At 35.9% G+C, this 16,981-nt stretch overlaps 1 protein-coding gene across 15 annotated transcripts in view; it reads left to right on the top strand.

Moving 5' to 3' along the window:
- ARHGAP24 (Rho GTPase activating protein 24) overlaps positions 1-16,981 on the top strand; it is a 504,620-nt gene that overhangs the window by 467,621 nt on the left and 20,018 nt on the right. For 9 of the 15 annotated variants that reach the window (XM_037021162.2, XM_037021163.2, XM_073237336.1 and 6 more), the window contains one exon: positions 1,190-1,397. The exons of 5 other annotated variants lie outside the window; for them this stretch is intronic. In XM_037021162.2, the coding sequence (XP_036877057.2) occupies positions 1,190-1,397 (208 nt within the window). Of the gene's footprint in view, positions 1-1,189; positions 1,398-7,276; positions 7,344-16,981 lie in introns of those variants that run through there. One more of the 15 variants, XM_073237338.1, reaches the window with a different exon arrangement.

The following is a 16,981-nucleotide window of genomic DNA, read 5'->3' as shown; positions in this document are numbered from 1 at the left end:
TTGTCTTTGGTAGTAGGTGTTTATTTTTTAGAATATGACGGTTTTTTCATTACTGAATCCATACATCATATATTCTTTACAGATAGATAAAGCATATGTTCTTTTTGTGAAATCCTTAACATAATGGTTTTGAAATAATTCCCCAAACATTCTTACATAATTTCAACATGCAACACTATTTTTTCGTCCCCTTTTAGGAAATTCATTAGATCATCTAAAGGATTTAGTGACATTCATCCCAACTGAGAACATCGGAGTCACATTTGCTTTGGATTTTCCCCCTCTCTTTTCTCATAGGTTGATCATTTTTGTCAAGCTACCACCTGATGTTAATATATTTTAGAGGCATTGTTTCTTAATCAGTGAGGTACAAAGGATAAATAGTGGGGATATTCATCCCCAAACAGAAGCACCAAGGAATTCATTGTAGATATTTTTAAATCATTAATAAAACTAATCGAAATTGGCCTGCTTTTCACTAGCACCATGTACTGGCAATTCTAGGCAATGGGTGGTACAATAAACCTCCTGTCAGGGCCAACCACCATGACCCTGCCTCCTCACTTTGGGTGTGCCCTGCTTCACGATTCAGAAGATTTCCCTTCAAATAAATTAATAGATCAAGGTTTTCAAGAGTAAACACTGTCTGAAATATTTCATATGGATGAAAATTCTGGGTTTCTTTTCCTGATTTCATCAATTGTGTAATCATTGCATCATCACTTGACTGGAAACAAAAGGTGAGCAGAGAAATGACCAATATTAAACTTAATGAAAACTGAACATGTAAGAAAAGTAGAGTTTGACTATTGTCTACAGAATATTTCTGCTTTTAAGCTTTTGAATACAATTCCATTTCCAGAAGAAAAAAAAAGAAAGAAAATCCAAAACGAAAATTATATTTATTGCAGTGTTTCTTATTTCCAAGTGGATATATTAAACTCTGTATTTCTATTTCAGTTATGGACTAAATATGAAATACAGGGGGAAAGGGCAGCATAAGATAAAGCCTTTTCGTTTGAAGAATTGTACGTACTGAATTTGATTCTGTAAGACTGTGGAGTACGAAATGTTAAATGCTTGCAAGCATTCCAGCCTTTGTTTTACCTTCACACCGAGTTTTAAAAGAAAGCAACATAGTAAGAAGAGATGCAGTTCTCAGATTCATTGGGATCCTTTATTTCTCCAGGCATTTTTGGGCAGAAACTGGAAGATACTGTCCGTTACGAGAAGAGGTATGGGAACCGGCTGGCTCCCATGCTGGTGGAGCAGTGTGTGGACTTCATCCGACAAAGGGGGCTGAAGGAGGAGGGGCTCTTCCGACTGCCGGGCCAGGCTAATCTTGTCAAGGAGCTCCAGGACGCTTTCGACTGCGGAGAGAAACCATCATTTGACAGGTAGACTCCAGGATTTTACTCGCCATCCTTCACTGAGATATTCAGACTGAACTGAAAGGATGCATTGAGCTGAGATAGCATAACCTTAATTGATGTTGTAACAGTTGAAAAGAGAGATTATATGACCACAGAAGGATAGTTTGTTTTTTTAGTGACTGAGTCAAAAATTTGATGCTTTAGATATCTTTCTCTTCCATACTTTTTTCTCCTTCAAATATTTTTTTTCCTTTGGTTCTAAAAAAAAAAAAACTGTATTGAACTTTTTAATTTCAAGAGTGAACTTTTAAAATAGGAGTCTTGTTAGGTGTTTTTAAAAAATTCTTTCAGCTAAGATATATCAAAAGTATTGATAAGCAGCGATTGGGATATTGGCAATGTGATTAAAATAACTTTTTAATAATAACAATGAAAGTATTATATCCTTAAATATATAGCTATATAGCTTCTTCCTTAATCTAGAATAAATTTACAACGTAACAAAGAGAAAGTATAGTGTGGTGAAATTCAGAAAATGGAAGTTCCAGAGAAGAATGTTGAAGTATCCACAGCTCTACTAATACACTAAACAGTGATAACATAATGTGAATTACCTCCTTTTCTTCACCTTTTTACATTTTAGTAGAAAAAAATCATCTTTTAACCTAATATTATTAATTTAACATTGTGTAGCAGAATGTTTCCATATTAGAAGTTTAAAAATGCCCTTTTTTTCCAATATATTTTAACTTAACATCTGATCATTGGCAACCTCTGTGAGAATAATTTTTAATATTTAATATTTCACCCTACAAGTAAATTATTCATACCATTTCAATAATGTTGAGCATTATGTCGTGACCCTTTTCACTACTGTAATAATGCCATAGTGGATATGCATTCACGTAAATATCTTCTGTTTTTGCATTATTTCCTTAAGTGAGATTCTCAGTATTGGACTTTGTCTTGATACTTGAAATTAAAAATTGTCTGCTAAGTATTATTTCTCTTTGAAAGTATAGAATTAGCACATGGGTGGGAATACATTTGAATACATGACATGAGATAAAGGAAGCATCATTGAAAATATGGGTTCTTGCTAAAAATCCAAAAAAAATAAAGAACATTAACTGATTTAATACCCTTTTACTGTTCATATTAACAAAATCCCAAACAATGATAATACTCAGTGCTGGTAAAGTATAGGTATTCTGATTGAGAAAGTGCAAATTATGTTAGCCTTTCTTAAGAAATGTGGTCATGTTTTTAAAGACCTGTTAAGCAAGAAATTCTAGTCTTAGAAGATAGATAGAAAAAACTTAAGTGCAAAGTTACTTAGTTTTTATAATAGTAAAAAATGAACATCAATCTATTATCTCCAGCAGTTGAGTATGGTTAATTAAATAATAGTGCATTAATATACAAAATGTTACACAGGTACATTAAAATTTTGGAAAAATACTAATTATATAACAATAAATGGAAATGATAAATGGAAAAACAGGACAGGATCAGTCAACTGATTAAAATCCTACCGTTTTATAAAAAGTATTATAGATAGTTTATAAAGATTCATAATTCTCTCTGAGAGAGAAAAATTAAATGTAGATTTAAAGAAATAAATTAAAAACCCAGGTCCGAGAACAAATTTCAATAATGCAAATATGCTTTTGGCAGGAGAGCCCCATGTTTTATTCTACACTCTGAAAAAGAAAAACAGTTCAGTACTTCATAGTTCGGGCCTGTCTACAAGATATAAACAAGTTTATATCCAAGTTTATCTGGGAGAAATGTAATTTTTTGGTTCCAAAATTAGAAAGAAATTTGTCAGTTGGATCCTCATAGTAAAATTTCATGTAATGGGATAAACAACATCTACAATGAACTTCATGTGACATGACCTTTTCTTATGTTTATACAGATATTATACTAAATACATATAGATGACATATGGCAAAATATATTTATTAAAATTATTTTTCTTCAGGCATTTATGATTTGTTTCTTATAACAGATTTTTGCTAAAATGGGAGAACAGACGACTGTTTTATATATTTTAAGATACATGTAAGAAGAGATATGCCCTTAAGCGATTATCTCCAAATCAGTTTCTTGATAACTATGGGCTGACAATAAAATACTGTACAGTCTTTATATAAAGTGTGATCCCAGTTATGAAAAATGCATTTTTTTGTATAAAATGCGTCAATACACAAACAGACTAAAGAATATGTAACAAAAGATAAACATTGATTTTTGTGGTATAATGAGTGATGTCTCTCCTTTTTGTATTGTAATTTATCCATTATTTTATTATCAGAATTTAATCAGAAAAATCTTTTAATTACCTGCTGATTTCATGCTGCAGAAAAATGTCCTTATCTTTTAATTTACAGAAGCTTCTTATTATCTAGAAAGCCTATAGCAAAGAGTATTTCCACATCAGACACAATACGGGAATGGTGCTGACATACTTTAGGCAAAGGAGAGTGATATTCCTTGTTTCAGGTTTCTACGCTTGGTTAGCAAACCACCGCAAAACTTTGTCACTAAAATAATAACAACCAATTATTTGTTCATGATTCTACAAGTTGAGCGGGGCTTGGGCAAGATGTACTCATTTCTAATTCACATGATGGGTGATTCTTTTGAAATATTTTTTAATTCAGTTTGCTAATATTTTGTTAAGGAATTTTTGCATCTATGTTCATCAGGGATATTAGTCTCTCTCAATGTATCTTTGAATAAATTGGAGCTCACTTCCACTGAAACCTGATTGAGTTATGAATAAAGATAGTTAATTAGCCAAGAATTTTCCCAATGTTTGGGATATCTAACACTTAGTGTTTTTGTACTTATTCAAAAGGAAGCAGTGTATGAATAGGAGTTCAGGCTTTGACGGCAGGCAGCCAACTGTTTGCTATCTATGTTAACAACCTGGGACTAATACTTAACTTATCAAAACTCCTAGTTTTCTCACGTGTAAAATGAAAATTATAATTCTTAACCCCACAGGGTTCTTATACTTACACATTAAAAAATAAAATAAAATAGAATGAAAACACATGAGTAAGTGATATAATGTAAATATGACACTTAGCATATTTATTGTCATTGTAAACCTTATGATGTTGATAAGGATAATTCTAACATTTTATATTTAAGCAAAAGCAATATGCTTGAATCTATGTAATACAGAAATTAATGCTTAACCATAAATTCATCAGTGTTTTTAATCTGGTATATCTTCATTTATGTTTTGAAATTTCTTTGCAATTCTTATAGAAAGAAATACAAATACCTGTAAGGTTTTCTCTTCTGAAAGTGTGTGTTTTGTATGTCTTATAAATCAGGTTGTTAATATTCTTGCATGGTGATAGTACATCCCTCAAAGTAGTGTATTTTCTGTAACAAATTTGTTGAGTCATAGTTTACATACCATGTAATTCACCCATTGCAAGGGTAAAATTCAATGATTTTTCTAAATTTACCAAGTTATGCAACCATTACTATATATCAGTTTTAGAACATTATTGTCACCCAAGTAACACACTTCAGGCTGTCTACTGTTATTCCCAGCTTCCTTTCCTCCCCTGGCAATCACCAATCTGCTTTCTGTCTTCACAGATTTTTTCCCTTTTCTGGACATGTCATATAGGTGGAATTATCAACATACAGTCTCTTGCATCCAGGTTCTTTCACTTAGCATAATGAAGCTTGTCCATGTTACAGCATATATCTGTAGTTGCCTTTTATTGATAAGTAGAATTGTTTTTTGTGAATAAACTGCATTGTGTTTATCCATTCAGTAGATGGTAAATATTTCAGTTGTTTCTACATTGTGACTTTTATGAATAATGCTACTGCAAACATGTGTGTGCATGTTTTCATTCCTTTGGATATATAACTAGAAGTGGAATTGCTGCTTTAACATTTGAGAAACTGCCAAACGATTTTCCATAGTGGCTGTATACTATTTTCTTTTCCACCAGCAACGTATTTGTGTTCCAGTTTTTTTATTTTAGCCATTCTAGTGATTGTGAAATGGTATTTCATTGTTGTTTCAGTATGCATTTCCTTAATGACTGCTGGTGTTGTATGTCTTTTTATGTGCTTATGAGTCATTCATTATGTACATTTTAGAAGGCATATGTTGTAAAATGATTTTTCTGATGATCTTGGTAATTTATTATACGAAATGATTAAAAAATCACAAACAAATCAGTATTGCTCTGGGAATATCTATTTAGGATTGACATAAACATCTGATGTCACAGGAGTGTACTTATATATATACCAATGAGGGTATCTCTGTGGATATTGATTTACAACTCTGTATTTATAAAGTAAAATTCTATACATATACCTAGAATATGAACTCAAAGAGAGTAGACAATTTTGTGAATCTTGATCAAATTTATTTATCCCTAACACCTAGGACAATGTCATACATAATGTAGGTACTCAGTAAATCTGTGTTGAATAAATGGATATGAGGAGTGTGTTTTGAATATATTTGTTGATGAAAGAATGCCAGTATTTCTGACATCTCAATAAGTAGGCAGCTCATGTATTCATTTGTAGATATTAAAATTAAGGAAACTTGAAAATCATCATGTTTCAAAACAACTTCTAAAATTCTGTTAGAATATTTTTGTCAATAAAGCAAAATATCAGCCTAGGTTAATGTAGATACATAATCCTATGAATGGGCTACAATTTCATAAAAGCCACAGCTCTAAATAAGACCAGTACCTTTATTTGTTCTGTACTCCAGAAATTGCTCTCATAAATATGGACAAATTATACTCCAAAAGTGAACTAGGTTTTGATTTATAACAAAATAATTACAAAAACAATAAAACCCCTTACTTCTTCATTTAATTTTGTCTCTTTCTTCCCACTTACACTAACCTCTCTTAAGAATGGTCCAAGTAGAAACACCACTAAGATAATAAATATCTGTATTTGTGGTAGCAAAGTACCCTTTCCAACAAACAGCATGACAGTATTTGAGAATAAAAATAAATATATAGTTGCATTCTTTTAAAGCTTTTATCCTTTCTGTGTGTGTGTGTGTGTGTGTGTGTGTGTGTGTGTGTGTGTGTGTGTATGAATAAACTGGAATGGTATAATTGATCCCCTATATTTTTGGAATAGGAGACTGTTCAAGTGTCCAGCTTGAATAGTTTGGGGTGGACTTACCTGGATCTATCAGAAAATCTTTTAAGTTCCCTCTAACACTAAAAGTTAGAGATTGACAATGTAAAACTAGGCCTCTATTTATTCATTTCTTTTATGAGGCACAAAGGTTTTGTTTTATAAAGCACAGTTATTGACTTTATTGGAAGAAAATAAGTTTTCTAGAAAAGAATGTTTGCATCTTTTATTATTCATCCCAGAATCAGATAATCAAAATTCTCCAAACTTGTGACAGTTGTGGCAGGAAATGGCAACATGCAGTGCAGCAAGGTCATTGTAGGGACACAGCAATAAGGAAACTTTGGTTATTATTTAGTCTTCATTACTAGAAAAATTATTTGTGATATTTGGCTCTGTTTTATTTTTATTTTAAAATTGAAGTATTAAAGTATGTATATGGGATTTAAATGCTGTTAAGAAAAATTTTAAAGTATCTATTTTAATATAAATACAGCCCCTCAGTATCTGAGCATCCATAACACTTCTCTGGAAAATCCTTGGTTGCATAATCTGAAATCTGTCAGAAAGAAATAAATTGCTGAATGTATTATGGGATTGTATTTCCTTTGTTTGTCCTGAAACTCCATCCACAGTGTTTAGTAAAGGGAAACATATGTAGTCAGATAACAGAATTATAAAGAAATATAACTTCTCTGTTTTAGATTAGCCAAATTCATTAGCTGTTTGCCAAAGCTTTCAAGACCATATGAAACTGAAATTACAACCCATGGGTACAATTGGAGCAAGAAAGATACATACATCACTAAGGTAAAGACATGAAAACTAGTAAGTCATGTAAACTCTTTGACAGAATACCCTCTGTGTCTATATAGAATCAAATGTTAGGAAGGACAGCATACACAATTTAAGCAAGTGAATTTACGCTTTGTGAATTTAGGAAATTATGTCTGCAGAACAGCTGGAGAAAGTGTTTGTGCTACTATGATACTACTCCATCATAACTCCCAATCTAGATTAGGAATGCCTATGTTTATTAAAAAAACTGACCAAAGTAACTAGTTTGTCCGTTGGCAACTATAGATACTCTGTGGGATCTCACAGCCTTGAGCTTTCCACTGAGACAATTGTGAATAAATAGAGCAAAGATCTGCTGGCCCTGAGAACAAAGCCCAACATTTACAATCAATCAAGGAGATCAACTTAATTTTCTTCATATCACAAAACCAACTGAATATGTTTTTTAAAATTCTACAAAGAGCAAAATATATGTATGTATGTATGTATGTAGTACATGCATATGTGTAATATGCATTTACATGTATATGTGGTATGTGGATATGCACACACAGCAGAATCTCTGTGGTGTGCAAACAGGCTATAATCTCTTTATCACTGGTGATTTTGCAAGTAATCCGTAGGTCAATAGTTTTTCTAAGCAATTATATACATTATTGATATGAACAGGTTCTTAGTTTAGTAAGAAAATCTTTGTGGCTTCATTGACTTCAGATTCAATTCCTGTGGGAAAAGTTTATGGGAAATTTTTTTTTATATCTTGGTTCTTAAGACTTTGGACAATATTGTAATTTAGAGTATAAGACTGTATCAAGTGCATATCAATGTTAGTTCTAAGTTAAATTTGGATGTAACATTGAACTTTGGGACCCAGATCACCAGACTTGAAGGGACATGTTAACTTATTTTAATAGCCATGTTAATTAATTTTGTAACTAACAGCACTTACAGTTTTTAAAAATTATTTTTCTTGAGATATAATTGACATAAAACATTGTGGAAGTTTAAGGTGTACAATGTGTTGGTTTGATCCACTTATGTATTGCAAAATGATTACCACTGTAGTGCTAGCTAACACCTCTGTTAGGTCATATAATTATAAGTTCTTTTTTTGTGGTGAGGGCAATTAAGATCTAGTCTCTTAGGACCTTGAGTTTATAACACAGTATTGTTGACTATATTCCCAATGCTGTGTATTAGATCTCCAAAACTTGCTTATCTACTAGTTTCAATTTAAAGCTTTAATTAGGTTTTCTTTTGTTGTTGGAATTAAATGCATATTATGTACAAGGTAACCCATTAGAGTTATCCTGATGTAATATTACTTTAAAGAAACTTCTGAATAGTCTATCTACATCAAGCTTCATAAGCCTCCATCCACTCAGCTTTCTTCTTCAATGAAAGCACCTGAGTATTATAATGGAAAAAGAAGGATTTTACTTTTAATCTTTAGTCTAAATTTTTAATTTACTTAGACAAATTAGAGTGTGGCTATTTATAAAGTGAATCAGTACTTTCCATACTAACCCAAACTAACTAAATAATGACAAATCTAGTGACTAGTCTATGAGATATGTATATATATATGTTTATCTATATATATACATATATAGGTCTGTTTAACTGTGTGGGGTTTATTTACATATATTTAAACATTTGCACTTTGTATTTAAATGTAGTATTCAAAGGCTATGCAAGGCATTTTACTTGTCATTTTTATTTGTTACTAATGATTACCACTTATATGTGTATGTTTGGGGAGCTCAGGTGGGAAGACAGGTTTGTAGCAGAAAGACCAGCTAATATGCTCTTATATTAATGGAGCTGAGTGATACAAACTTGAACAGTGTCAATGACTCTGCTGAAGAAGGAATGGAATGGATTCCTAAGATTTCACATCAGAATATATAGAATTCAGTCATTAGAATTTTTTTTTAAGTTTTCTGGGTGATCCCAATGTCCACTTTATTCTGAGAATCACTAACCACTGTTAGATTTAAGGTCTCAGAAAGAGCAACCTTAGGTTGACTGGTAGGTTTCCTTCTTATTTGTGTGAATGGTGATGCCATCAATGATTGAGGAAATGGTAAAGAAGGGATGATTTCATTGTACTGTTTTTGTTGTTCTTCAGCTTTATATTGAGTTCAGAGTGTGTAAGGAACATGGAAGAATTCAGTGGAAAGGTCTGGTGTAGAGCTGTATACTTCGTAGTCATTTTGCAAAGGTGATAGTTAAATTCATGGATTTATGCAGGGAGTATGAATGGAGTTGAACATAATAACACTTAGAGGCCAGCAGCGGGAGAAAAGTGTGGGAGCTTACTAGTAAGGAATGATGGCCAGAGAAGGAGAATGCAAGGTGCCAAAAAAAAATGTAAGGAGAGACTTATTCATGGGAAATATTTGTCAGAAACAGCAAACGGTCAAATATCTGTGGGATTTTTTTTTTTTTTATAATTTGGGATGTTACCATTTTCTATTTGAGGGGTCTATTATTTGGAATCACCAAACTCATATTGCTCAAAGGAATCTCTTCTTACAGCTACACAACAGGACGTTTTATTACCTTGAGTGTTTTATACACACAGGTGTGTCTGTGTGTGTGCACACATGTGAGTAGGCATGCATGTGCTCATGGTATATTGGTATATTGGACTGCATATCAAACTGTCAAGTATTACTTTTGTATGATTAACTAACAGTGTAAGGGAGAAATCTACAAACACATCTATCTATACACATAAGTAATTCTAGAAGTACGGAAAAAAAAGGTCAATGTGATAGTTTGACTTAAGCATGAATAACATCTCCTTACCAACATTCCTCCCACCTCTTTACCAAATATGCAACTAATAGGCTGCAATGGATACAAAAGTGGCCAGATTTAAGCTTCTGATCATTACACATCAGAACTTCCTCCTTTCCCTGGAAGTTTCCCACCTCAGATGGGAAACAGTTTCCCACCTGTCCTACAGCAATGCTTCTCAACCTTGTCAGCTCATGAGAATCATTTGAGAAGCTTTTTAAAAATCTCAGTACCCATGTTTCAGCCCAGACCAATTATATCAGAATATATAGGACCCAATAATCAGGATTTTAAAAAACTTTCCTGGTGACTCCATTGTGCAACCAAGGTTGAGAATCACTTTTTTCTAAATCACACTACTTTATCTTACGATATTTCCTTATGTCCACACTATGTGAAAGCAGGTTTCTATCTTTCTGATAACATTTCATTACCTAGTACTAGTAATAGTTTTATAGCTAAGCTCATCAGATGCAGATTTGGGGGCTATATTAGTCAGCTCAGGCTGCCATAACAAAATACCACAGACTGGGTGGCTTACATAACAAATTTATTTTCTCACACTGTAGAGGCTGAAAGTCTGCGATCAGAGGGCCAGCACAGTCGGCTTCTGTTGAGGGCTCTCTTCCTGACTGGTAGACGGCTGCCTTCTCATCCTGTGCTCACACGGCCTCCCTCATTGCACGTACACGGGAGCAAGGGGGTGGGGAGAAAGCTCCCTGGTGTCTTTGCCTGTAAGAGCCCTAATCCCCTCAAACCAGGGCTCCACCCTTGTGACCTCATCTAACCCTAAATACCTCCCAAAGGCCCTTTCTCCCAATACTGTCACTTCAGAGGTTAAGATTTCAACATGTGAATTCTTGAGCTACACAGATCAGCCCATAGCAGAAAGCCTCATGCAGTTCTGCTATGAGTCGTTTATCGTCACGACTTTTAAACGAAGAGACCTGTTTGGGATCATCACCAATTCAACGTAGTCCCGACACATAAAACTCTTTTGCTGTTGTATATAATTCAGTGGTGACACTTAACATAACTACAGTGAGCCATGGCAGTTTAACCAAATTCAAGTCATGCTGCCAGCAAGTGAACCAGTTTTGACAGGTACAAAAAAAGAGTTAAGTTTAAACAGAACCAGACTTTTCTTGTAAATGTGTAGTTTAGTTTGGAACATATTACCACCTTTGGATTCACTTTGGTAAATTTTGGTGAATTCAGTGGCCAGAGCAGCGTGTGGATTAAGACAGTTTGGTGGTAGTCTCCATCTTGGTAGTGCGGTTAGACAGTTCCAGCCTCATATATGTTCTCCCTTGAGTTTGATGGATATGACATTATTTTTTTCTTAATTCCAAATGAATTTTAGGTCGTTTCATGTGTGTGTGTTTCAGATAAGTTCACTATATCTTTAATAACCTCCTGTGTGGGTGCACTGGAAATTCATTCTATTCAGTTAAATTAATGGATATATTGTGTTCTGTGCATAGTATTCAGAGTGAAAAATTCTCATTTCTAATTTTGAGGCTTAGAAGTTTCAAGGTTTTGTCTGTGTGATATTATACTTGTAATGACTGTGGCATTTAGATTCATCTGTGTATGTGACTGTTTGTCAGGGAGGGAGCGAGTGGGGATAGAATGTGAGAAAGGAAGGAATCTTTGTCACACTCCTTTATCCATGTTCAGATTAGTAAGAGGCCTTTCTTACACATAGATGATAAATAAAGCAGGTCATTTCCGGAAAGTATAAAGAATATTCTTGAGATCACACACCTGAAAAAGACTTAGCAGCTAGAATACACAGGAGGTCTTAAGAAGTAGAACAAATGAGGCATGGTGTGTAAAGTATTGATGGTGATCAATGAGAGATACAGCCCAAAGGGGACAAAAATGATCTATATTGCTCGCTCTGTCTCACCTAACATGTAGCATGAGGCCCTGCACACCGTAAGAGTTCAGCAACTATTTGGTGAGTGAATCATTGATAGAACAATTCCAGAGTGACCAAGAAACACCTACAAGAATATAAATTAGGTCAATCATAGAGTATCTCAAGGAATCCTCCCTTTAAGCTTCATAAAAGGATGGTAACAAGATTCATAAGTAAAGTCCAAGTATACTATAAGGTGAAAATGAAACCCATATGTTGATCAATTAAGGGACATATGCTCAGCACATCTCCTGGTGTGACAGCTCTTTTGCTCAGGATCCCTGGCCTGTCCATACACTTCTGCTGGAACGAATGTGTATGATTATTCATTCTGATTTCTGAAAACAGTGTCTACCATGAGGTGACTGGAAGAGACCTGAGGTCTGGATAATGGTTTTACAGTAATAAATAGTTTTGAATTTCTATTAAAAGAGCATAACTTTAAAACCCTCATATCTCAGTGATTAGCGAAAAAGAATTTCGTACCAGTGGAGTTTCCTGATCAAGTGCACCAAACAGGGTTAATCCCAGGACCTAGGCACCGGACTGCTGTGTGGGCCGGATGAAGAGATGGGAATGGGTGTGCACTCTGCTGCTGGTGGCGGTGGTGGTGTCGTGATTATTACTAACCAGGTGGGGATTTTAAATCTCCATCATACTGTGACTTTTGTCACAATATGACTGTGTTTCTATGAGGCAAAGATGGCACATTCCTCTAGGTACACTGGGCAACTAACACAATATTTTCAATTACTTAATTGGCTGTACATATTAAACAAATATTAATTCAGCAAAGTAGTGGGTTTTCAGTAAGCAACATCAGGCTGCTGGAGAGTTAGATGCAGATGGCTGCTATTTTGTAGAGTAGATACACAAAGAGATTTTTCAGAGCAACTCCAGATTTCTAGGCAAGCATACTGATAATTGGGGCAGATGCACTGAGCTTCGTGAGGTGAACAAGGACTGGCGAAATGTTGGAGTCTTCCCAGAAGTGACTGTTTTATTCCATTCAGTAGGAAAGGACAAAGCTAAACATGAGAAAGCTAGGAAAATACAGAAGTCTCTGTTTCTACAAAATAACTTAGGTTTAATAAGGCCCAAAAGGAGCCATAAATTTTTAAGTTTTAGCCTTTAAGCAAAAATATAATAACCATAACCTTTGCTAATTGAATAAGAAAGAAAATATATTTGGTCATTTTTCCTTTATTGTTTCTACATGGCTGACAGTGTGGATATATTACATTAGAAAGCTAGTGTAACATATCAGTTTAGGGAAAGAATGAAATAATCATCCAGTCCACATCTCTTACCTTGATTCATAGCTCAAATATTTTTATTCTTGGAACATTACTGCAGCTTTGGTGCTAAGAAAATTGCTGGGGGATGAAGAATGATTCTACAGACTTTAATTCTTCACAGTTTTCACACCGTCCTGATTAGTCTCACTTTGCAATCATGCCATCTAGTGTTCCCACATCCTCAGTTCTATAGTGTAACTTCATTAGAAACAAAATAATATGGGAAGTAACAAGAGAGTTACTTCGCAGTGTTTGTAAAGAGTCAGTGTAATGAATAGTACGTCATTGAAACACTAAAGCAAATTTCTTGTTAACATGTATTTCTTATTGATCATTATTGTCTCAATTATTGAATTTATTTCATAAATATTTTTATATATTCTATTTGTACAGTTGGCAAATCAAAAACTCTAGAGACTAAGAGATCTCTGAAACAAAAGGGTTTATTTAGTCTTTAAGATGCTAGCTGGGTAAGGACTGAGTCCCAGGACAGGAAATCTCTGCTTCACCAACAGCAAGGCCAGTTCACAGAAACAACTTGTCTGCCAGACTCAAGAAATAGGACACAATTACAAGAGGTCTCAAGGAAAGAAAGCTCTTTAAATTCACATTGACTATAGGTAAGGCTGGTGGGCTAGCACGAAGCGGGGAAAGCCCTGGGGTAGGTGGTTAGTCCAGAGAGAAGGCTCAGGGATTGGGTGTTGATGATGGTCCGACACTAGTCACGTGCAAGGGGGCTGCTGTGGTCCTGGGGCCCTTCTAGGTGCTTGTTGAAATGACTTCCTCCAGGAACACGGAGTTTTTGGTCAGCTGCAGCCGTCCCTTCTCTCTCTCCCTCATTCTCTGGCCCTTATATCACTTAATTTTGGACATTTCAGAATTTTTACCTTGTCAGAGGCAACACAAGCCAACCCAATCATGGATTGTGTTGGATTAGGGGATTGGATTAGAGTCAAAAGCTGGAAATGGTTTTATTGTAATATTTGATTCTCTTGCGTAGAGTCCTGTTACAGGGAGGGGTCTCTCTCACCCCTCCTTCAGAGCACATGGACAAGGAAGAGAGGCAAGATAAGCAGCTAGAAGACAATTCTATTTAGCAAGGAGAAAGTAAACTCTTGAACAGAGAGCAGGTGGCCTGAGAGGGCAGTACTAGCCCTGCTTATCTGAATATTTGCTGGTTTTATAGGAAAGTGTGAGGGTTGGGTTAACAGCCTCAGATTATATAACTGCTCTGGCTCTGCACATGCTCTTACTTGTAATGCAGACCGAAAATCCTATGGCGGGGGGGGTGATTCTAATGGTCATAGGAATGGGCCAAAGCCCTTCTCAGATATATATGGGTGTCTTTTGCACAGGCATCAACCTTGAGGATTTCCCAGCAATGCCCTCCTTTTGTTTTAGGCAAAGAGTCGGTGAAAACCCACCGACTCCCACCTCTCCCGCTCATATCTTCCCAGCTGCCTGCTCTAACGCTGCCCCCCATTATGGTTTTGTGCCTGAGCATCACTGTACCTTCAAGGGTCAGGTGATTTATGACACAATAAGAGAAACACAGAAGGGCTTTGGTAGGTGTGAAATAGAGTGGTTTGCCAGAAAACAAAACACTAGTGTCTTCCTTGGCTTACCATTGAGACTATTTTAGGTGTATCTTTTCAAACACATTTTTGGAAAAGTATTTCTAGGAATTAATCGGCTTGAGCACAGTTTCAACATGCCCCAGTGACATGATTTTCATTTTCTTTACTGCCAGCCTTTAAGATGATTTCTATGTTGTCTCTCAGTTCAGAATTTTAAGAGAAAAAAATTCATTTATTTAATTATGAAAAGAATAAAATTAATAAAATAAGACAGGTCCTATCAGACCACCTCTGTTGAGGAGGAAAAATTCTCTTTCAGCTCATTCTAGCTGGTCTTAAGAATCAAACTGACATGAGACAGACTGACAGGAGAAAAATCAAGCAAGAATTTAATAACATGTATACACAAGAGAGATCCAGGAAATGAGCAACTTCCCAAAAGCTATCACCTGATGTAAGGTCTTCAACCAAAGACAAAAGAAAATGTTGAACGTAGGGAGGAAGGTTGTAGATGTAAGTTCTTGTTCTCCTTCAATAAGGGTTTTCAGAGACTGTGTTCCCCGGCTCCACCTGGGAACAGAAAGGAGACACTCTTACATGTGGATATTTCCCTTTTAAATGTAAATATCTCTGACAAAAGGGTACTTCTACCAGGTTTTCAGAGCTTCTCCATCCTGTCTTTGAAATACCAGCTTAAAGTAATTCATATGCCAAAGAGGCTTATCTTGGGGTGGCAAGATTTGCCCCCTTTCCCCTCCATCATTTTAACAGCGCAGAATGGTTGATCATATGCTTGCTCTGACTGAAGTGAAATGGGAAACCTCAGACCTTGCCCTGTCTGATTCTGAGGCAGGTGAAGTGCCGAGCTCCTTGAGGTGCTGCCTGCTGCCTGAATGTCACCCAGCCCCCTTCTGAGCTTTGGTCCCCCTTAGCCTTTTGTCAGCTTCAGGACAGGACGCTTCCTCACACTTTGGGCTGTTTACCTGTCTTGCTTTAATCAGGAATGCCTTCATTTGCCCTTCTGCTCTCAGTTGATTCTTAATGCAGCTTCCGATCTTGGCCCAGGCATCACCTCCTCAGAGAAGCCCTCCCACACTTGCTAGACAGCATCCAATCCTCTTCCTCATGATCACTCGCCATACTTTGTAATTATATACTTTACCTGCTGAGTATCTCCTGCCCCCCTGGATTACAAATTACAAGCAAACTAAAATAATATTTTTTTAACCCCTTGGGGTCCTGGCCACTGTGTTTTCTACAATGCCCAGTGCATTGTAGGTATGTGGGAAATAGCTGATCAATCAACCTGAATCCAAACTTGAGAACTGAGCTGCCCACTGTCCCAGCCCATGTAGTTTTGTGAAGTCAACTCTGCTTTCGTGTCATCCTCAGGGAAAGAGCCTATTCACTGACACACCAGCGCCTATATTCCAGCTTCTCAAGGTGAACGGCTCTGGGCACTGATCACTTTGGCTATAGCCTGGGAGTGGGGTGTTTGTTCTCACTATGGACAAAATCCCTGACCTTGTTCACTACACTCTCTGCTTCTTGGAAATCCATTGACCTTTTACTTCCTGCCCACTGTTAAAGTACTGAATTTCAGCTGGTAAATTCGAAGATTTAATTGGCTTTATTAAGCAATTCATGACTAGGGAAGCATCCCATATAGCAAGGAGAGATGCTCCAGAGAGTTGTACAAAATTATAGGAAGGAGAGTGGAGCAATGGAGTTATTTTCAAAAGAAAAGAAAGGATTGTTTCAGGCCAGGTCATCTTCCCTTAGGAGGAGTTCAGGGTATCTTACCAGACATTTGGGAGAGATGAAGAGGCCCATGTGACAGATGGCCTTATTGGTGCTCACCAGAAAATCCCTGACTGACTGTCAAGACTGTGTTTCTGGGGAAAGCCCCGGTTTTGTGACCTGGCCTGGCATCAGTGACTCCATATGGGGCTTCTGGTTTTCTTATCAACACCGTGGATCTCTCCTTCCCATGCTCCTGTCCCCATACCTCAAAATAAAAGCAAAATGAAACAAAATAAAATAAAA

The sequence above is a fragment of the Manis javanica genome, chromosome 5, assembly GCF_040802235.1.
Source record: "Manis javanica isolate MJ-LG chromosome 5, MJ_LKY, whole genome shotgun sequence".
NCBI classification, from domain to species: Eukaryota; Metazoa; Chordata; class Mammalia; order Pholidota; family Manidae; genus Manis; species Manis javanica.
This window is presented reverse-complemented; position numbering and strand designations above follow the sequence as displayed.